Source organism: Anthonomus grandis, chromosome 12 (genome assembly GCF_022605725.1).
Source record: "Anthonomus grandis grandis chromosome 12, icAntGran1.3, whole genome shotgun sequence".
NCBI classification, from domain to species: Eukaryota; Metazoa; Arthropoda; class Insecta; order Coleoptera; family Curculionidae; genus Anthonomus; species Anthonomus grandis.
In genome coordinates, this window is record NC_065557.1 from 11,458,830 (window position 1) to 11,482,352 (window position 23,523).

General features: G+C 31.4%; 3 protein-coding genes across 5 annotated transcripts in view; 2 read left to right on the plus strand and 1 right to left on the minus strand.

Moving 5' to 3' along the window:
- Positions 1–5,607: 5,607 nt before the first annotated feature.
- On the plus strand, positions 5,608–10,883 carry LOC126742782 (abscission/NoCut checkpoint regulator). Its single transcript, XM_050449573.1, has 5 exons — positions 5,608–5,755; positions 5,814–5,989; positions 6,077–6,308; positions 7,615–7,830; positions 10,443–10,883. Exons 1-5 carry the CDS (start codon positions 5,708–5,710, stop codon positions 10,689–10,691), a joined length of 921 nt encoding a protein of 306 aa, XP_050305530.1. The 5' UTR covers positions 5,608–5,707; the 3' UTR covers positions 10,692–10,883.
- Positions 10,884–10,945: 62 nt separating this feature from the next.
- On the plus strand, positions 10,946–18,457 carry LOC126742780 (uncharacterized). Of its 2 annotated transcripts, none has more exons than XM_050449568.1 (6): positions 10,946–11,192; positions 11,432–11,753; positions 14,375–14,621; positions 17,511–17,693; positions 17,942–18,186; positions 18,243–18,457. In XM_050449568.1, exons 1-6 carry the CDS (start codon positions 10,975–10,977, stop codon positions 18,408–18,410), a joined length of 1,383 nt encoding a protein of 460 aa, XP_050305525.1. In that variant the 5' UTR covers positions 10,946–10,974; the 3' UTR covers positions 18,411–18,457. The 2 variants fall into 2 exon arrangements, with proteins under 2 accessions (XP_050305525.1, XP_050305526.1); XM_050449569.1 differs by lacking the exon at positions 10,946–11,192 and adding an exon at positions 11,199–11,375.
- A 43-nt stretch (positions 18,458–18,500) lies between these two features.
- LOC126742781 (uncharacterized) overlaps positions 18,501–23,523 on the minus strand; it is a 39,965-nt gene continuing 34,942 nt past the window's right edge. Inside the window, exons 8-10 of one of the 2 annotated variants that reach the window (XR_007662718.1) lie at positions 22,347–23,492; positions 21,923–22,028; positions 18,501–18,603 (exon numbers count right to left, since the gene is read on the minus strand). The gene's annotated coding sequence lies outside the window, so the exon portion shown is untranslated. The remainder of the gene's footprint in view (positions 18,604–21,922; positions 22,029–22,346; positions 23,493–23,523) is intronic. The other variant, XR_007662719.1, reaches the window with a different exon arrangement.

Here is a 23,523-nt window from a genome sequence, read left to right on the forward strand (position 1 = left end):
AACTTTTATGTAAGTACCTAGTGCTGTTATGATATAAAAATTTGAACACATACAACACACTTAAGATAACAAAGCTTATTTTCACTTGACTTACAATTAGTATCTCTTTGTTAAAGTCATTTGCTGTTATTGTTTCAATTGTGGCAACTACATAATTTTATCGAGAAAACAGAGAATGAATGACTCAAAATGCATTTTTATTTTAACTTCAAATTTCTTAGATTTTTGTTCTCACTGAGGTGACTACTTAACTTATCATTTCTTGGTCTACTCATTCAGAAAAGAAGTGGCCTGTCATTTTTATATTGCGTTGCATATACCATTTATGCCTGTCACATTCGGTTTGAGAGGTTTTGAGAATTAATTTAAAATTAGTCGAATGTATCTGAGATAAGTTTACACAAATTCTCATCTTAACCCCCGTAGTTAATTTTATTCTATTTATCTTAAAATAAGTAAGTTTTTCTTCTTTGTAAAGATCAACGTACTTCTAAAAAAAGTAATTTTTATTAGAAGAAAAAAAATATTTTTCCACCTTGCCATCATAGTAATCAGCAAATCTCACCAACGACTTTTCAACCTTATATTCCAACAACCAGTCGCCCATTTAAACTAACCGTAGTAAAAATTAATAAACATGATGACTTTTATATTAGTCGACATTAAACATCTTTCCATACATTTAATCCAAAAACAACGTTGGTATACCTTGGTTTTAGATTAAGCCATCAAAACGTCTTATTAAGATAAAAATGGTTACTTTAGTTATAATTCCTTACAGTACCTTTAAAACCAATGGGTTAACCGTAGATAAATATTTGGATTAAAGTGTATTGAAAGATCTCTAATACAGACTAACGTAATATAGGTCATGTCTCTTAATTTTTACTACGGTTAGTTCTAATGGGTGACTGGTTGTTAGAATATAAGGTCGACAAGTCGTTGGTTCTTGGTCAAATTTGCTGATTACTATGATTAGATGGTAATTTTTGTGCAATTATCACTAAAAGTCATATAAAAAAGTGGGGTCAGTTTTGTAAAAATTCGTTGTAAATGTAGTTGTTTCCAAAATCTACCATATATTACGTTTAACAAAGTCTTTTACCGAATGTATAATTCTTAATAGATCATTTGGATCCTTAAGGAAGGCAGAACAAAATTGTGCATGTCCTGCGGAAACTTTCTTTTTCAATTTTTTATATTAGAAACAATTTTTCTATGACTTTTACATAAATACTTCATGTCAAATTCAAGCTAAATTAATTTTAGTCGTAAAACCAACATTGGTGTTACCTCGAAACTCGGTCCTTGTCCTTGCCTTGGCTCACCGTTGTTCACCATCAATGCAAATGCTACTATGTTCTTATATTTTGTAATGGTATATTTGTAGACAAGGTAAACAAATTTTTTGAAAAGTATCAAGATACTTTATGTTGCACCAAATTAAGTGATAAACTCTTAAGATAGCTAATTGTAATAATATCGTATCAAATAATGGAAAACTAGTCCAGTAGAATAGGCATATTATTGTATTACTGAGAAAAAATCTGCTTGCGGTACCTTTATCTACCACATATGTGTAACTTTTTATCTTTAAAGAGTTCGAACAACAGTTTTCAAAGAAAAAATATCTGATCTCAATCTCTGTTACTTATAACGTCTTAATGAAGAAAGATTATGGCTGTTGTTGAACTCTACATTTAAAATATGAAACTTTTCTAGAAAGTTTTAGGTTACTTTCTAGTTTATTATCCATTTTCAACATGTTAAATTAAACTATTCTAGTGTTATTCATTTTTAGAACTTTAGTTGTTTCGACATTTTATCGTCAGTTTTAAACATATCTCGGTATCTATCACGTTGTTATGAAGCATATCTTTTAATCTGTGTTATAACATTATTGGTCCATGCTTTTATTAAATGTAATATTTAATAGAATATAAAAGTAACTTGTATTATTATTGTTATGTTGGCACCCAATTTACTTTTTTTTTTAATGTCTGTATAAATATATTAGGGTATTACATCTCCAATACATTTTATTTATTATATTCGACCCTTATATACATACCTTCTCATATCCGTTACATATTTATATATACTTATGTAATTAATTGTCGAAAATATTGTAATTTTAGCTCAATTTTCTAAGCATATTTGTTAGGTGTTTTTTGTCTTACATGTTTTATTATTTTCTACTTTTATTTGCTTTGTTTTGTATTAAATATTAACATACTGATATGATTAAAAATGTAAATGAAATTAAAATAATATAAACATTGTTAATGATGTATCCCTATAGATTGTTATTGCTAGAAAATTTTTATTATATCATAAAAATGTATTTACAGCCATTTTAAGTAATGGTATGTTACTTTTGCCGACAATATACTTATTCAAAAGTACTTGTGGTGGATTTTATTCTCTAAAAATTTCCAATGGTATATTAGTTAATGTGAATACAATTATTCAAATTCAAATTGTTTATTCATGTTAATTTTAGTACTTACACACGTCCTAGAAGATTAACAATGTACAAAGTGAAGCTTTTGGTTAGTAATAAAAACTATTTGAATTACTTATACAATAAAACCTGGCTACACATAATTAAAATACGATATAGTCCATAATTGAACTGAGATTTTAAGGCCTGTGACACAAAAATGTATCATATGAAGAAAATGATTGGGTAGTCAACAGATCAACCTGATTACCATTTTGAATTTTAAATAGGGCAGTGATCTTATTGGATTTATTGGATGGACATTCCAAAGTTTGAAACTCTGGTACCTATATCTCCTGTATCCACTATAGATCTCGATGTTGTACATCCTGATTGCTCTCAAAATTGTTTTCATTTCTTTTTATATACAGTAAATGTTCAAGAATAAACACGGATGGAAGAGTGGATATATTTAATGTTTGCGCTGGAGGCCAAATTTACGAGATGCCTGAGTAGCATGTCCGGTATAGGACAACAACAAGCAAGAACCGTATAGAACATGAGAGACTGAAAGCCTGCAAAGTAGACTGAGCCGACTGCGACCTATAAAATGCAATTCTTGAAATTGCGTTTTATAGATCGCTATAGGTGTATTGCGAAAGTTCTTTGTAAGTCGACCCGCCAGAATCTCCACATGCTCCTTCCATAGAAATGAAGGTCAAGAACGACCCCAAAAATTTATTTTTGAGAAACTATTGCAGTCTTCCAGGTTCCGCACGGAAAACACAATCCTATTTATCTTCTCTTTATTAGTTTGTTTGCTATGAACCATTCCTCAGTCAGTCGAATCTCCGGAGTAAAGATTGCAGAGATAAACGAACCATGATGCTGATGATATAAGCAAACAGTGTGAATTTGCTTTTCTTTATTATCAAAGGAAGATCTTTAATATATGCAGAAATACGAGGGCGGGTCAATAAGTCCGTGAGTTTTTGGATAAAAGACAGGTTTTTATATAAAAAGTTATTTTATTATTTAACATAGTCTCCTTTGAGTTCTATACACTTAGTCCAACGTTTCTTCAATTTTTTTATCCCTTCGGAAAAATATGATTTGTCGAGTTCATCAAAATAGGCATTTGTTTAAGAGATGATTTCGTCGTTGGAGTCAAATCTCTTTCCGCCGAGCCATTTCTTTAAGTTTGGGAATAGGAAATAGTCACTGGGGGCTAAATCTGGAGAATAGGGCGGATGAGGAAGTAATTCGTAACCTAATTCATGGATTTTTGCCATGGAAACTGCACATGTGTGGACCCTTGCATTGTCCTGGTGAAAAAGAACTTTTTTTTTTGCCAAATTTTTGCGTTCTTGTGACACCTTAATACACACTGCTTGCCAAAGTAATATTGAAATGTTGGTTAGTACCTTTACTTTGACATATGTTGGTTAATAATTTTCCACATTATTTTAGGAGAGTTTTGTGACAATTTGATTACTCAATTACCTTTTAGTAATTAGCCTCAATATAAAATTCTTTACACTCTCTATCCAAAATGTTATTCCTATCTTGCTTTTTGGCATCACCAACAAAATTATGATCTCTTTATTATCAAAGATCAATAATTTGTTAAAACCCTGGTCTAAGCGCACTACATATTGTTTATCTGAAAAAATGTTAGAACTTACTTTTTTGAGGAGGCATCCTCAAAAAAGTAAGCAAATTTAATAAATTTATCGGCCACTTTATAATTGGTATTATTAATAAGCTTGAAACTACTAGATTTAATTTTATTTTAAAATTAAATAAACCGTGCTAATTTATTGACCTAAAATCTTTTTAGATTTAATATTTTTATTCGAAGGTATATCTATGTTGATTTAGACCATTTGCGCTTCATATGGTCAGGTAAATTTGCATTAACGACTTCTGAAGCTAATACGTGAGATTCCTCATTCACAAAAATATTATCAAGGTTTTATTATAACTTACCACAAGAAATCCAAGGCGTTCCTGTCACCTTCACCAAAACGTAAATGAAAATTTCCCGCTATTAGAAGGTTTGAGTCCTGCTTAAGTTTATTTAAAATGGATTCTATTTCTGATAAAAATTTATTAACATTCTCAGAAGGTGATCTGTATATTACTAAAATATGCAAATCTAAATTAATTAAGTACACACAAGAACATTCAATCTATTTTTCTAACATAGGGTCATGGACATTTAAAATTTGAAAACTTGAGCGATACAATTCTTAATAAAAACAGCTGTACTATCTGAAAAAAACTCTTGCCTAAATGAAAAACCTAGTAAAGTGCAAACCTGTTGTTAAAAAATATATTTCCTGTTTTATGAGCCAGTGCTCAATTACACAAATTAAGTCACGGTTTTTAACTGATAAAAATGCTTCTAGTAAAGGAATTATATTTCGTTATATATTTAACACGCCATTAAATCTTTCATATTTAAGGATTTTTTAAAGATGAAGTTACGTTTTTGGCTTGAAAGCGCAATTATAGTAAAGTAGCTGCTTTAACTTACTTGTAACCAAACCAAAACCAAATTTAAACTTTCTAGCACATATGGAATTCTAAATATCCGCTTTTACGCGTTGCAATTTTTTAACTTAGATATTAGAAAAAAATAAAGTCAAATAACGTGTAGGCCACAGAAAAAATAATTTATTGCCCTACCCTTTTGTTTAAAAATACTGGGTTTTAAATTTAAAAATTTACCACTATTAAAACCTATATTTTATTTCAAAGCCCTGCATACCAAATGCCAGTTTTTTAACTCAATTGATTTCTCAATTATCGGATTTAGTTGGCCCTTGAGCAACCATGTATATTAGAAGAAAAATTAAGATCAAACACCTTGAAAACGACTTTGGTGTTTTTAAGAAAACCATTTAATGTTAAGCTCGTTACTTTAATTTATTCCCCTACGTATAGTTAAAATTTATTTTTTCTTAATAATTATCGGCAAAAAATTAAATCTTTACATATAAAAAGTCGACAAGACGTGCCAATAAGCGGTCAATATTTGAGCCAATAGAAACGATTCGTACTAGTCGTACAATCTTATAACGGATCTATGAAAATCCAGCCTTACGCTGCTGAAATTAATCAGCTGATCTATGTCAAAGTTCGTTAAAACCTAACCTAACTTCACTTTATTGTTTACTTATCTGGAAGGCTAAAATAATAAAATTTTTCACTTTCCATTTAATTATTTCTAGAAGTTCTAAAGACGCATTTTCCTTTTAAATGTCTTGCAACCACTGTTACTCAAAGTTCGGTTTCTTTAATAAGGAGGTATGTCGTAAGTATGTAAGAAAAACTTGAAAAGAAATTATCCTGGAAATTTTTATAGCTGGGCTGCACCAATTGTGGGCTTTCTCTATGCAGCAAATGTCTGCAGCAAAAAAGTAAAATTCCCAACAAAGGCCACGAAGAACATAAAGTGTGCCGAACGTGCTTCTTAACGATATCAAATGCATCTAAAAACAGTTATGAGACTTGCATTGTACCTCCGGACCGATTTCTAAAGTATGTAGTTCGTTAATTAGGCCCATTTTAGCTTGTCGTTTGATTATGTTTTATCGAAACATCGATTTTATATTTAATTACAACTAGGAGACTGGAAAATTTGGAAAATCCAGCTGCTCGACCCATCACTGTATACAAACACAATCAAAAAATGGATGCTTTACGCACAGGCTTATCAGAACAAGATCGAGAGTTGGTTGATAGGCTTGAAAAGCTAAAAGAAAAACAACCACCAGCTCCTGCAGATAGTGAAATAAGAGAAAGATTGGCTAAGCTAAAAGGGGAAACTTTTGCTAGTGGATCAGATTCAAATAAGCCCGTAAGTATTTTACTTATTTGTTAAATGTATCAACAGCTATGAAGCTTCTTACCGATACTAACTTGATAACTAAGATATAATGAAATGTACTGATGAAATAAATAGCAATAAAAATACAATGCATATAATAACCCAGAAATTACCTAGACCAATAAAATAGAATAATAAATATCTAACATATTTTTGGTCAGTTCAGTTCTATTTCAGTTAATATAGTATTATTGTCTTAAACTAACTCAAACTAGCTGAATGAATGTCAGAAGCATGTTAAAATATCCACAAAGTTTATAAATGGGAGAGCTTTTATAAAGGTTGGTTCATGTGTAAGCATGATAAAATACTTTTGGATGGCAAGTGTTCATTCTGTTTAAAACATAAGGTAACTGACTAAGATCCTCAGGACAATCTATTTTGGTTTTCAGCATTTTGAAAATAGTGCACAGAAATATTTTAATTCTTTTTTTACTCAAAGACAGTCTATCGAAAAATCCTAACAAATGATCATTATCACAGCCTCTCTAGGGATAAACACCTGATATTTATTATTATTTCCTGAAATACATGCACTTCAAAAACTTCCTTTGAACCCTTTCAATCATTGCTATCCACACACAGTACTGGGGGAACTAAATCTTAGACCCATTTTCCAGGTTTGGCAAAATAAAACTTCAAAAAGATGAACACACTTCAACACTTATGTAGCTCCTTGGTGGTTCTAGTAATAAATCCAGAGATTTTTTGGGCATTTTCTACTTTAGATAAAATGTATTTCAAAAATGAAAAAGGGGGGTAAAAAATTACTTATTCTGCTCTCTTGCTATGCTTCAAAGAGCACTCTTTGAAGTTGTGCACCATTTAAGGTGTAATTAAAAATTTTAAGATTAGGATTTAGGTTGAATATCAGCACACTTACTGACATTTAATCCAGATGACTCCAGATAAATGTACAAATTGTGATACTTAGCTATTTAATTTGTAGGTATGTACATTTAAGTAGAGTAGCAATTATTATTTATACATTAAATGGCAAATATTCCTTGATTGAGACTGTAAGTAGAGATCAATCAACTAAAATATGTCTGAGCATTTTGTGTTTAAACTGGTATGGTTTCCTCCAAATGTAAATATTTTTTAGTTAATTTTTGTGTATTAATAAGGAATTTTTGATTAAAGTAAATACTTTTGAGCAGAAAAAACATTTATCTTACAAATTTTGGGCATAGGTTTTTCATTCAACTCACTTTTCTTTAACACTCCTCAAGAAATGTTTACTTACCTTGTTATAACTCAAATTCCTGTATTATAGTTCTTCATACCACCAGATACAAGATCTGAACAAGAAAAAGTAGATTCACTCTTGGAGCAGTTCTCATCTCAACAAGGCATCGATGCAGCATATAAGCCACATGATGATCTTGCTCAGAGATTAGCTACTTTAAAAGGAGAGGAGCACAAAGAGAACAAGATAGATTATATGGAGGAGTCAGATTCTGAAGATGAAGTAGACAGAATCACTCAAAAGGTATGAATTTAATCATGGTTATAGATCATCCTTTTCATTTATTTACTTTTTTATTATTATCATTACTCCAAGTATAGAAATTCACAGAGTTCAGCACTCTAAATAGTACCTATAATTAGAAGGTCCATGAAAAACCACCTATATTTATTATTAACTTTATCTCTAAATAAATTTAGGTTGTACCTAAAAATGCATTTTAATCAAATAATGACAAACTTAAGTACACTCAACTTGTACTTAACTTACATAGAATAAAATAATTGTAATTCTTTGCTTTTTTTAAGGAACTTTGTAAAAAAGTTTACTTACTAATTAATACACTTAATTTTGTGCATGAATTACTTTATATTGATAAATTGCTAGGGCTTTCTCCCATCTTACTTTAAGGCTTTTAAGACCAGCCAATTGAATGTGGCCTGATATGTCCTGATATATATAAGTTAAGGTTGTTAATAACAATTATATGAAGGACACTATATGAGCCTCAACCTCAACAGTACGTTAATATGTACAACAATTATACAATGATTTTATTGCTTTTATATCACAAATATTGAAAAGTACGAATTATTACTTCCCTGATGTTTAGAAGATTTTTCGGTGGATTTCCTTCTCTCAGGATCAATTGATGCTTCAGAGAGATATACTCGAAAACATACTGTTTGCCTGGTGTAAGTATGATGAAACGTCATTAATGTTTTGGTATTACATAGACTGGAATACAGTAGTATTGTATGTTCTTGTCATACAACATTTTTGTAATACATGTTTTATAAAAAATTTGGACTATGTCCACCACCATTTACTTTTAAAGAAGTTTAATAGATTATCCTTAGAAAACTTGTCTTGTTTATAAAAATATAAGTATTAATATATAAAATCAATTCCGCAGAGCTTCATTCAGTACTCTCTTGGTTTGTAAATAATAGAAGTGTAAGGCAAAAAAAAAGACTTCTCACCTGGAATTTCCTAGAATGAGTTTATAAAATAAGTAAATATTTATAAAATATGTAATACTTTTGTTAGTTAATTTGGTTTGAATACCTTTGTAAAAATAATTGGGGATAGACTTTTTACTTCCTAGAATCAGACCCATTGGGCAGTGGAATTAGTCGATATTTGACACTTATGTAAAATACATACTAATTCCTAACCTATTTTGTTCTTATGTTTAGTTAATATGTATTAAAGATCTCTAGCTGTTGATATTGGTAAATAAATTAAGTATTGTGGGTTTATAAAGTTTACTCTTTAAGGGTCTCCCCTTCTTGTCAATGTATTATTGATGGTATTCCCTTTAAGCAGATTGGCCCAATTAAGGATTCAATGGTATCTTTTTGGACCCAAGCCTTACTCTTCTCCCATCAATTTGAACATACTATAAAGAGCTCATAAGCTGCTAAAACGTAACAGATCTCTTTTTAAATTCTCCAATATAATTTGGTCACCTCATTTTCTGATCCATATGTCCTATTTAAATATTGACTCCTTATTATGCAAAAGGCAGTTCTTTGATGTTTGCTTTGCATTTAAAGTTCTGAATGGTATTGTTAGAAATCCAAAAAGTGTGTACCTTTTTTCTTTACATAATATATTCTCTTATACAACACGAGGCACTTCTCCATATTTCCTTTTGTAGAACAACCTATTTACTAAAGATCTTGAGTTTTTGGTACAGCTTCAAATGTTAACTATTAATATGTACTTAAAATATTATATACGTGGACAAATAAAGTAATAATTTAATTTAATTCAATTCAAGTTAATAGCATGGGCTATAAAGGCAAGTATTCTCGATGACTTTAAAATATTTATGTTAATATGGAAAAAGCTTAAAGTTCTCAAAGAACACTTCATTAAAATGATATGCCACACGATTAAAAAAGGTTAGGAACAACACTGGGCCAAGGACGCATCCTCTGGGTAGTAAAAGAAGAAATTACTTATTCACAAAATTCCCAAACTACCCTCTGACACTGGCCATTTGACTCGTCGTGTAAATGATGTTCCCCTACCTATTCCTACGTCTTCCCTTACCAAAAACTCATTAATTTACATAAGTAAAAAAATTTACAATCATGTTCCTCTGTGTGTTAGACATATATCGGATGTTAAGAAATTTAAAAGAGAATTAAAGTCGCTTTTATTGGCTAAGGCATATTATAACCTGGATGACTTTTTTAATGATAAGTTTTAACCTTGGACATGTTGGAAAGTTTTCTTTTTTTTCTTTTTTCTTCTCTAGTTTTGTCAACATGTTTACCTTTATTTAGTAATTGATTGTTTTATTTAGTTATCTTTAATTCAAGTATGTTCAAAAAGTTTTGTCTTCTTGTGTTTAATTTTGTTCATTGTTTTGTCAATTTTTGAAATTGTATTTGTGTACATTTTCTTTCTTTCTTTCTTATAATTCTAGGAGAATATTTTTATAAAGAGACTATTCGTTTTATGTTAAGTGGCATTGTCATTGACTCTAAAATCATCTATCAAGTGTATAACTTATATTGTTTTCAATAAAATAGATGTAATATTGATTTTACTATTTTTATCATGTTGCTAATACATACTTCATTATGCTTGTACAGAAAATACAACCGTCGAAACATTTTCAGATCGTATCTCAAGTATCAATAGACGAGCGCTGTCCAATAGATCCATCCAAAACCCTACCAAACGATGATGACGAAGAAGAGTTCAAAAGAACCTCCCCAGAACTACCATGGTGTGTCCTCTGCAACAATGACGCAAAGTTTAAATGTTACGATTGCGGGGGAGACTTATACTGCGGCTCTTGTAACACTGAAGTGCACAAAAACTGGGGTGATACTGACCATAGGGTCGTTGCTTACAAACCGGAATAATTCCGACTAATTTTTAATTCACTATTCCTAATATAAATTTAAGAAAATATTCCTTATACTGTAAGATGCTATGTTGTATTGTTGTGCCTTTTTCATATTTAATAATAAACTTCATTAGTTATATTTATATTATAAAGCATAAATGTAATATATTATATTATTTTGCAAAATATATAAGGTATGATAGTTTAATATTTTTTTTAATGCTTAATTTACGTGGCAGGTAAAAATAAAACACCAGTTTATTTTTATTTTAAACATTATATGAATAAATTTTTCGAAAATGGAACGTTCCGTTCTCACCAAAAAAATTCAAAAGTTAAAAGACCAAATCGACGAAGTGAACGAGGGAATCAAAATCCTCTGTAACATCAAGAACGAGATAATTTTAAAGATCGAGGAATACAAGCAAAAAATTCGGAATTATCGACCTAAGAAACCCCGACGTAAAAACCATTTACCTCTTGTCTTAAAAGAAAAGTCGCTGTCATTGTTAGACAGGTGAGAATTGACATATTTATATAAGTTAAAATCGTTAAATATTGAACTTTAAAAAATGGCAATCATGATGACGGTACAAGAAGTGGTTCCTATTATGAGGGAGATTAAAAAGGATTTCGATAGTAGTTTATCCACGATAAATTTAAGAATTCTGGATAGTCAAATAAAGTTTGAAGTGCCCGAGTAAACAAAGGTCTTAATTTAGTAACTTAAAACACTAAACTAGCGCTTATTTGCAGAGATATAAGCCAAATCCAAAATTTGCACGATGTAATTATCCAGGACCTTGAAGAGTTAAAAAAAACCATATACACCCACTGTGGCATAGTCGAAAAAACCGAGCTCATCATGAATATTTTAAACTACAAACTTTACGAGATCCAGTACAATTTCAGGACCGAAGTGGACCGACTAAAGGCCAAAAAAGAAAGTTTATCTCTGGCTTCTTCGGAAAAAGAGGATCCGACTATAGCGCTGAAAATCGTCGAGATTGACGATGAGGTTTCTAGGATCGAAGAAACTCATCAAACCAATTTGGATTGTATAAAAGAACAAAAAATTGTAAGTATTTTCTACACTTGTGCATTCAATTATAAATATTAAAGAATAGGTTCTTCGGTGTTTATCCTGTATATAATCTGGTGTCTTCCTTGCATATAATAAGTCGTAACCATTTACCTAATATCTTTTATGCATCATGTATTTTTTTTGAGGTTTGTATGTATTAGTGAGTTTGTGATTTGCTCGAATGTGCTATTGTTCTTGAGTGCTGCTAGAGAGTTTTCTCTAGGCCTTCTCTTCGGAGATTTCGCGCACCTCTGAACTAACGTGCGCCATTTGTTTAGTTGCGAATTTTGCATATTAAACCTCCGTTCCTAATTGTTTCTTAAAAGATTGTTAAGTAGCAGGTAAGAGTTACGAGATATTAACCTTGCTACATTTTCCCCACTAAAAGGTGGCGCTTTGAATTTTTGATCGCGATTTCGCCTTCAGTTTTGCAATCAAAATATACACCGTTTCGTTAGTTACTTTACTGAAATTTAGTTTGTTCTGCCGCCAGGGTTATGCCATATACAGGCTGGTCCAGTTTAAACGTCATTAATTTTTATATGTGAAGTTTTATATGTGAGAATTTAAAAAGAAATGGATTGTCATTATAACATTTTTCTCAGAAATGTTTAGTTACAAAGATGTTAAAGTTAAGAATAATTGTTTATTGATCATAATTTTTAAGCTACCAGCTCAATTTTAATTAAATTTCGTATGCAGGTTATTGTAATGAATTATCAATTACTGATGAAGCCAATTTTTAAAAAAATTGCCAGTGGCTTAACATACGACTTGGTCCTTTTTTGTCTCAAATCTGCGAGGCGATAAAATATCAACTGAAAGTCAACTGTTAGAGTCTGCATTTAATTTGGAAAAAAAAGTTACTTCTGCAAAGTTATGATAAAAAGCACTGTTTTTTAAAATATCTTAGTTTAATTGTACAGAAGCGCCAGTTAAAATGGTGCAAAAACTTAAAAAAAAGAAAATTAGGCTCGAATCTTAAATTAAACCTGTCAAATAAAATAACTTTTATCAATATCTTTTATATTATCTTTTTTACAAATCCAAGTCCGGTTTCCTTTTTTTTTATAAATGTTTGCAACATTTTAGCACATATTTCTGAACAATTAAAGTAAGATATTTTAAAAATAGTGCGTTAAATCATAATTTTGCAAGAGTAACTTTTTTTTCAAATTAAATGGAGAATCTTTGATATGAACAGTTGACTTCATATAAAAAAATATTTTATCACCTCGCAGATTTCAGACAAAAAAGTTCCTCAGTATGTTACGCCTCTGGCAATTTTTTTAAAAATTGAACTTGTAGTTTAAAAGTTATGATAAATAAACAAATAGTTATTAACTTTAACACCCTGTATCTTTGTTATTAAACATTTCTGAGACAACTTTTATAATGAAAGTCTATTTCTTTTTCACGTATTATCACGATTCTCTATCACGTATTAAAATTAACGACGTTTAAACTGGACCACCCTGTATTTCTGTTTGAAGCACAATTGGAATAGCCCTAAATGCTTCCATTATGTTAGTGATCTTTAGAGTGTACGCCACAGCCCTCACCTGTCTTTTTTGAGTTTGCCGTTTGAGTAGTAAGTCGACACGTGTAGAATCTAAATTGTCGCTCCTATCTGTCGATACCTACATAAGTATTATTGCTGCGTAAACTGTTCACATTTATTCCATCGTAGTTGTTTGGACTTCAGAGATCATGCTAAATTAAGTGAAAAATATATCGCTTAACTTAGTGTAATGAGGCATATGAAGATGATCAAAGGCCAAGTCCTTTCTTTGATGAACTGGAAAATATGAGACAGAAAATAAATTATTGAAGATCTAGCTTGCTTAGAAAATTGACCAACTTAAAAGTTTATGTGCAGAAAAAGATTAAACCATCCTTGATTTCAAGAACAGATAGATGAAATGAAATCCTCTTATAATGAGGTACAAATTGCAATGAGAAGGGAATAAGGATACAGGATTTTAAAGAAGTTTCTGCCTCTAAGAAACAGTTATGAAGTGCATTAAATTCCGAAAGAGAAGAAGTCGTCGCTATTAGAAAAAGCACTGCTGATAATAATGATAAAAAATAGTTATAACAAGTGTATAAAATGATCCTTTTTCTATGAATGGAAAATTTGACAATTCCCATAAATAAAAAAAAAGATTCTGCACATGTGTAACATACAAACATTTTTTTACTATTGAAAAAACACTAAAGAACATTAAAAAAATCAAAAATACCAAATTACTTTACGCATTAGTGGGTAAAAAAACGTCAAATTTTTTTTTGATAAATTATTAATTAAATGTGAAATAAACGTCAAATTACTTATTAATTACGTATAATCTGTCGCGTTGTAAACGCTAATATACATATTTTACATACGCTACTATACTACCTTATAAACATATAACTTAGCGTTATAAATATGTAATAGCGTTATTATATGTTTATAACGCTATACGATTTGTTTTTAGGGGCACGCACGGTTCAGCTTTGTTTTACCGAGATTTACTATAATAACGACTCTTTTCTTTGGTTTCAAAAAAATAAGGTTTCTTCTTATTTATATTAATCCTTGCAAATAAATAATTATTTTAAATATTTATTAGGAAGCTCAAAAGGCATATGAAGATGCGGTCCAAGAACTAGACCAAAACTTAAATAAAATGACAGATGGTTTAAACAAATTGTTAATCCTTATTGAAGCTGAAAAGGCAACAGTTGGAGAATCACAAAGCGACTTGGTAGACGCAAAATTTGACCAAGAAGTGGAAGAGCTGAAAACTCAAATTGACAAATTTGCCGAGCTCCAAACGACCGGGTGGAAGGTGCTGTATCCAGAAGAGAAGATTTCAGGTAGCTTACGAAACCTAATTACTTCTTTTAAAGTTATTTGTGTTTGTTTGATGCAGAAACATGTAAGATTTTTAAAAGTTCGGGCCTCGTAATAAATTGTTTGTTGCTTTTTGTAATATTTTTGTTTTATTTAACAGGTTGACCCTTAATAAATAGAATAATCGCAAAAATGCCATTGAGATTAAACTTTTAGTTGTACTTAAACTAGAATCATCTTTCAAAAACTGCATTAAGCCAGTTTCAAATTCATGCTTTTTCACACTTAGTTACTTTCAGACACAATAAATTGATGAAAGTGCTTACTAGAAATAAAATTATATAAACAAATATAAATTTAACTAAGCAAACCTATAGGAACATCGATCAGAAAAGTCTGCGTTATCAACTAAGAATTCTTGCATCGAGTTATATGATTTCTATATTAAATAATGTATTTTGATTTGAAAGTTCAATATTGTTGCTGATCGAAAATTTTAGTTGCATTGTATTGAGAAATAAAAAAATTTCTCCAGAGGGTGCCTCAAATAGAAACTATGGCGTCAATGTTCATTTTTTTAAATAGAACGCCCTGTATATTATGACGTTTTACAATATTGTATGGTATATTCTGAATATGCTTTGTATAGCAAACCATATGCCTAAACTCAATGCTTTGTCGAGTATGACTTAACAGACTAACGAAACTTATCAAATTAAAACATAAAAATATATTCTAGATTTATTGCAACTAATGCTTAATTTGTTGACCATTTGATTCAATGCGTTGTTTGCAATGAAAATTTTGGTTATAGTGTCTTAGGTAGAAACTATGACGCCAACATTAATTTTTTTTTGTGATTTCTTAGAAAGTAAAAAGAGCTTATTATTTTCGAACCGTTTTCAATTTTAGAACCTACTTGATAACGGTTTGTCATATTAGTTGTCATTTCACGCATAATTTTTTTATTAAAATACATTTATCTGAGAAAGAACGAATTGAAATACTCATGATAATTGGTTTTGGAGACCGGTTGAGTACACAACAAGAGCGCTACTTGGACTTTCTACAGTTTGAGCTTATCCCTACTTTTTTTTATTCCCTGATCCACAAGAGGCTGACATACGAGCCTGATACATCGATGGGACCTGTATCGCTATTACCAATAATGTTTCTTTGAATATTGGTAAATTTTTGTATGCATCTAATTTTCGATTATTAACTAGTTTTACCAATTTTAACAATTTAAAACATGTAGAGCGAAACTTGATTTTACAACTTTTTCATATTTCCATAAGCTACAATGATGTTCTTTATATTAAATTCTAACCTATTATTAATGCAACTAATATTAATAATTATTGCAACTTTACCGAACAGATGGATGGGACAAAGAGAACCGATTGAATGACCACCAAGAACACCGGATATAACCCCATTAGATTTTTTCTTATGGGGCAATTTGAGATCCAAAGTGTATGTGAATAGGCCAAATAATGTCGATGATTTAAAGCAAATAATTCGACAAGAAATTAGACTAATCGATCCGCAAGTGATTGAACATGTGGAATTGGAAGTTATTTACCGGCTTCAAAAATGCATTGAAGTAAATTGACAACAAATTGAACATCAGTTGCAATAAATATTGTATACATTTTTATTTTTTAATGTAGTATGTTTCATTAGTTTATTAGGTCAAATTTGACAAACCGCTGACTTTAGGCATATGGTATTATGCTATACAAAAAGTATTCAGAATATACAAAAAATGTCGTATACAGGGTGTGCCATTAAAAAAAATAGGTTAACGCCATAGCCTCTACTTGAGGTACCCTGTATAAAAAACGTTTATTGCAAAAAACGCGCAAGTAAGAATGCTAATCGTGTCCGAAAAATAAACCTGAATTTGAAATTTATTTGTTCCTTCATCGTGAATGCACTGTATATTATATACATATAATTGTTATAATAACTAGTATTCAGTAGTATCTCAAAAACAGCTTTACTGATGCAAAACCATTTTTTTTTTACAGGAGTTAATAAACGCACCCCTAATTAATTTGTGTGTATGTGATAAAGAAAGGGGAAGTTTGTGAATGGTGAAGTGGTTCTGGAGAAATCTATTAAATTTCTGAACATAATTATGTTGGACAATTTAAGATTTTCTAGCCTTAGAGCATTAGAAAAAGTGTTTCTATGATCAAGTTATAAACCTTAGACTAAAATTAGAAAGGATTTTAGCCAATAAAAGAAATAGCATATAAGCAAAGTCTTAAGCTGTTACTAAAATGCATTTTATTCATGAATTATAAACGTTATGACTACAACAGGTTAAATTGTGCTATAATCTTTGGAATGCTTCACAACTCTTATTCTAGGAATCTGAGATAATTGGAAGAGTCCTCTAAACTCTTGAACTAAAACTCTCAATCCTCTTTTAGGCAATTGAAGATGAGTGAGCCAAGGTATTTCCTAATTTAAACAATGAGTAATTTGATAGCCTTATTCCAGGAACCTGAAACAACTAGCATGCTTGGAAGAGTCTTCTAAGTATTTTTACTTTTTAGTGCTCTTCTAGACAATTAAAATTAAACTTCTTAGTCTTAAAATTTTACTAAAATACATTACTACAAATTTTACTGAATACCTACCTAACTATAGTACCCAAGTACATCTGTAACATAGTGGTTAGCTGTCAGTTTACACTTGATGTACGTATATACCAGAACGTCTCTTTCATTCTTTAATATTTTCAATTAAAATATTTTCCTACCCGATTGACTCTAATCAGGTGTTATTTAATACAATTCAAAAAGTTATACTGTATATTTTTTGCTGAAAAGATTACCCTTGCTAGCCCTGTTATTATTTATTATTGTTTTAGAATGTTTTTATTACTATTATTCTTTTAGAGATGCTTCAGGAACGCGGCTTAAAAATCCTCCAAACCGGACATCTAATAACTGACGACGGTTTGCCAATTACATATCGAGAAGCAAAAGAATCGAAAATGCTAGAAAATCTTTCTCCGGACGTCTTAAAAGAATTGAGAACTCATATTCTAGGCGGCGGCGACGATTCTACAATCAGATCAAGTAAGTATTCAATTTTTAGTCAAAATATTGGTTACAGGTCATACCCTATTATAATTTTTATGTTTAGATTAAAGTAATAAAAACCTAAATCTTTTTTTAAAGAACACAGCACAAAATATATGCAGGGTGGCAATTTGAAAACTCACAATCTATATCCGAGCAACCCAAAAACTATCCAAGTTTTCAAATTGTCTCCCTGTAAAGATTCATGCAACCAATTTGTCTTACAATATTATTCTGTATATCAGCACTCTCCACGTTGTCAATCGGAAGTAGAATTTCCTCCGAAGACGTCAATTACTTAAAACAAAGCTTAGGCAAAGCGTTAACGCTTGCCATAGCAGAAATCACCGCGGTACAACCCAGAGATCCAATTCACTATTTGGGACATTGGTTGTTTAAGTACAGGTACAACCAACAAATGGAAGACGTCAATAGTGCAGAATTTGAGATTCTAAATGAGAAGAGGAACAAGATTGCTAAAGAAAGATGGGTAAGGCGGGCGGATATTTAACATCTGTCTAAAGTGTTTGAAATAAATTCTTTCAGCATAAATTTGTGGAGGAGGAGGCGAGAGCTGCCGTTATCGACATGATCATTCGAGCGGAGCAAATAGCGATTTTGAATGAATTGAGGAGGATTCAAGAAGAGGAAGAGAATGAAGAGCAAGTTGAAAATTACGATGATGAGGCGAGGGATATATTAGGGCCATTATAATGAAAACAAATGTAAATATTATATTATTATACAATTTTATTGGGAAATGGCTTTTCTTTTAAAAAATTGGAAAAGTTATAAAAACACGAGTAAGTTAAAATTCATTTATTTAGTAACCTGGTTAATATCAATAATTTCAATTTAAAAATTATCTGTAATTTATCCGATTGCTTGTTCCCTGATGATTGGTAAACTGAAATGAAAGAGAAAATTATATTACAAATCTATATATTTGTTTCTTCTCAGTTTGCTGGGCTGATACAGAAATATATAAATATAAGCCTATTTTTAGTTCAAATGTTATAAAATTTGGTGCAGAAATATGGTATATTTATATTTGAGCTTGAGTCTAAAATGAGATGCAAACTAGCTTATATAATTTTTAATAGGGCTGTTAATCAAGCAGCAGCTCCTAATGCTTTAGCAGGCAAATAAAAAGTTCCTATTTTAAGCTGGAATCAAATATATTTGCATCGCGTTGTTTTGTGAGCTTATGGATTTAATGTATATAAGGTTTTCTTGAGGGTTACACATTATGCAAGAGAGATGGTATAAAACGCCTATAATTTGTTTACGTACCAATGTACTTATGATACTCGTATTATAAATTGTTGTAAATAGAATCTAAAAAGCTACACACAATTTCATGTAAAACAATCCTATGTCCAGTTAATCTGGACCCAAGATACTACTGCACAAAAAATGTCGCGAATTATTGTTTCCTTACAAAGCTAGATACTGGGTGATCCAGAAAGTTGTTAATTTTCTAAAATAAAATAAAAAAAAACCCCATTTCTTTCCTGGCACTCCATCAAGCCGAGCCCTAAAATTTTCAATAACGCGTTGGCAAGTTTCTGGAGTTATCGCTTCAATTTCTTGCTGGATATTGGCCTTTAGATCATTAAGGGTGGCGGGTCGGTTGCTGTACACCTTACTCTTAAGGTATCCCCACAAAAAAAAAATCGCAGGGAGTCAGGTCCGGGCTTCGGGCGGGCCACTGAATGTCCCCTCTTCGGGAGATAATTTATTGGGAAAAAGCGCCTAAACGACTGAGGCAAAGACAGGTTGGAGGTGTGGCAGGTGGCACCGTCCTGCTGAAACCAAGTGTTTCGATTATATCCCTCCTCAAACTCCTGAAGGGCGGGAGCGAAAAATGTTTGAAGCATGTCTATGTAACGCTGCGAATTTACGGTAATTGCGTTGCCTCGAGCGTCTTCGAAAAAATAGGGATCGATTATTCCTGATCCCGACATTGCAGCCTAAACTGTGACCTTTGGGCTATGCAGGGGCCTTTGATGTTTTTGCTGCGGGTTTGTTGCACACCAGTAGCGACAATTTTGGGTGTTCACATGGCCATTTAGGTGAAAATGAGCCTCATCGGAGAAAAAAATGTTGTTGAATAGCTGAAATCGATTCATTACTTCGTTGGCGAACAAAAGTCTTGCAGGAGGGTCATTTTCCTGTAATTCCTGCACTAATTGAATTTTGTAATGCATGTTTAAATCTTTGTGAAGAATTTGCAGCACCGACGATCTGGAGACATTTAATGCCGCTGCGCGCTTGCGAGAAGACAAGGTCGATTCTCGGCGTATAGACGCTCTCACCCGAGCAACCGTTTCGGGAACTCTCGTTGTCCTTGGCCGACCCAAATTTCGTTTATTTAACGTCGAACCGGTGTCGTTAAACTTACGTTTACGTTACATTTTACGATCAGCTGTGGGCTTGGGCACTGGTTAATGTCATGCAAATCAAAATGTGCCCGATATCTACGGCGCACAATAGTGGCCTAATTGTTGTTACGGAAATACTCTCGTACACAAAAAGAGCGTTGCTCTCCCGTATAGCGCTGCATGGTGACTAAATTTCCCTGAACCAAGCTATCGATTGAGCACGCGCGCACGATTCTAGCCCCCCTACCAAATTTTATATGAAGCGTCAAAAAATGAACAACTTACTGAACCACCCGTTATATTAGATTTTATTTGCGTGTTATCTTGCGTTTGTTTGTTTGCGTCTTTACAAAAAGTTTTGTGAAATTATTAACATTTCACACGTTTTCAATTCAGCGATATACCTGCAAATATTTAGTTGTGAATTTAACATATCATTTCTAGTACCAAAAACAGACCAGTGTGATGTTTGTAACCGATATGAACATTCTACAGCTGATCAAAAAACTGAACTTCAAAATGAGTATAATAAATTCTATATTACGACTAAGATACGATATATTTACCGGACGAATAGTATACCTTGGTTCGCACTGTCAAAAGAAGTAATCCTCAATGTAAGGTTCAGGAAATGGCAAGAGTTTATATATTTAATTTAAAAGACTTGCAACTACAGACTTATAATAACGAAAAAGTAAAAGGGCAGAAACAGAAACTTAATCGTTCAAGTATGAGTTTAAAGCTTCAGAATATAATACAATAAATTTACTACAAAAAAAAAGGAAAACAATGCAGAAAACTTACTTAGAAAGCGATTACTTAATGAAACCCTTGCTTCAAACTTCACTTCCTATCAAAAAATAAAAAAAAAGTATGAACATCTCAATTTTTTGCAACAAACTGGTTACACCTTTTCAATACCAGAACTTTTTTCAGAGATTTCTTTACAGTGAAAATAAAAGCGATGAAGTAGATTCAGATTCTGAATAATTATACTTTTTCATCATTCCAGTTTACTATTTTCACTAAGGATTTTTGTTTGTTTGTTCATTTTACTTTGTTTTCAGTGAACACTTTGTTGATTTTTTTGTTTTTATTAGGAAAATAAGCTCTTTTCCTAATAACGTTACATACATTTTATGGTCCCTGTTTTTTTACACAATTTTTTACATAGACTATAATTGTTACAAAATCAGTCACTGAAAAAAGACATATTATTATGATACCATTTTGAATACAAAACTATGCTACGTTCCATATTTTAGATTTTATATACAATAAGGTATTCTATTATTAGGAGAATATTCAGCACTAAAAATAAAACAAATTGATGGTATTCAAAAATTTGAATATTAAACTTTGGCTAGTTATTTACTTTTTCTTGTCCTGTAAAAAGTACCAAAAGTGACAGAATACTTCTGCATTAACCCAGCGAATTAACTTTTTTTTAAGTTTCAGTCATATTCTAAGAATCGAAGACACTTGCAATGCCTGGTATTGTCTCCTGAGTACTCTTAATCATCTTCCAGGAAATTGAAGTGAGTTAGGCGAGTTAAGAACTATTGTTTCTCTTTAATTCAATATTCTGATCGGCTTGAGTTTTATGCTAGAAATTTGGTAATAGGAATGCCTGGAAGAGTATTCTTACTAATAATTATCATCCACTTTCCAGACAATTTCATCTTAATCAATCTTCCAGGCTTTTTTCCAATTCCACGCGTTTTTTTTGTCAGTTGAAAAAATATGCTTTCGGATAAACCCAGAGGAAATTGAATAATTTCAATTTATAAATGAACAAATATATATTAACAATAAATACTCACTATGGTACTGTATACTCACCATGGTTTCTGAAAAAAGCTTTTCACTAGCGGCAAACCAAACCATTCCCTAAGCGATACATTTTCTTTGTCTCACCCCCACATATTCAAAGCCTCAAGTAGGAAACCTAAGAAACCAATTAAAAGACTTATAAGAAATACTGTGTGCCAATAAGAAACATTAAAAATAAAGGCATTTAACATTAAAATAAGCGTTTAAATAAATTACAATTACTCATTATCTTCGCCGCATATGTATGTCCGCTTTACATGTATATTGACGGTTGTGCGCAGAACATCGCATTTTTTTCCTGAAGGTATATTAGCCGAATATATGTTTATATTAACAATAATAATAAAACCGAGACGTATGCCTTTATTTCAATGTTATAAAACGTTTACCCTCCAAAACCCTACAAAAATGTATCATTTCAAATCATCATTACCTTTTTTAATTCGTTGGTATGCCACGTATACCTGCGCAATGGGGCCAAAGTCGTACGCATAAGCATGTATTCGTTGGCTAAGTAGGCGAACGCCGCACATTATACGCATCATGTCTTCTTAACCTTCACGTGAGATGGCGCAATGTTAAAACGCTATTTTCTTCGCTGATTTTTCTTCGGCGGGGTGGCTTTCTTTATATATATCGGCAATAATTAATTCGCTTCGGGCTCGGTCTATCTATTGTGCCTACTTGTTTGCGGTCTTCTACTACGTTCCGTGACTTACGATTTTAAAATGAACTTGGAATAAACGGCATAGATCTATTTAGCGAAACGGCTTCATATTTTCAACGTTTACATAAAATATATGGTAATCTACCACTAGGGGATGCAAATAGGTACAGAAAAAAAACTTGTTAAAAATAAATCATTTTGGTATCTTTCCTGGTTATAAATTTACCCGAAAATCTGTTTAAAACTCAAAAATTATTTTAAGCATTTTCTTCACTTATAATACATTTTCGGAATGATAAAAGAGTACCGAGTTATAACCGAAGGACGAACTTACCGAGAGTGTTATCAAAATACAGGCGCATTTTATTAACACACAGGAGTAGGTAAACAAGTTTTATTATTGAAGAAAATGTTCGAAAACAGAATTTGTAGAAATATTAGTGACCAATACAATGGTAACACCAAAGAAAACTATTGAAATATAATATAATTAGGTCATTTTCAGGCTACTAGAATTGGAAACGGATCGTTTAAGGGGTTCAATGGGATTTCAGATAATAAGGAACATATTTATTACTACAAAAAATTGTATTATTTTATGTTTTTTTTGCGACTCCAATGCTATTTGCATTATTTTTTTTTGTAGGACTTAAATTAAATTAAAAATTTGTGTTCAATCATACGTCTGACCTATTTTATTCCCAGATTATTCCTATTTTACTATCACTTTTTACACACTCTTTTATCGATACAATTATAATGTTTATACACGCGCATGAACCTATTCTACGCACCGACACTTATGCGGGTCAAGAGGTGAGAATATGGACTGGATGAATAAGAATTTTTGGCAGTACAGACAGATCGCATAGTATCGGTACTGAGATATTTCGCTTTTCCCTGACACCTCTCCTGCAACAATGTTAAGTCAGAGTTTTCCTTT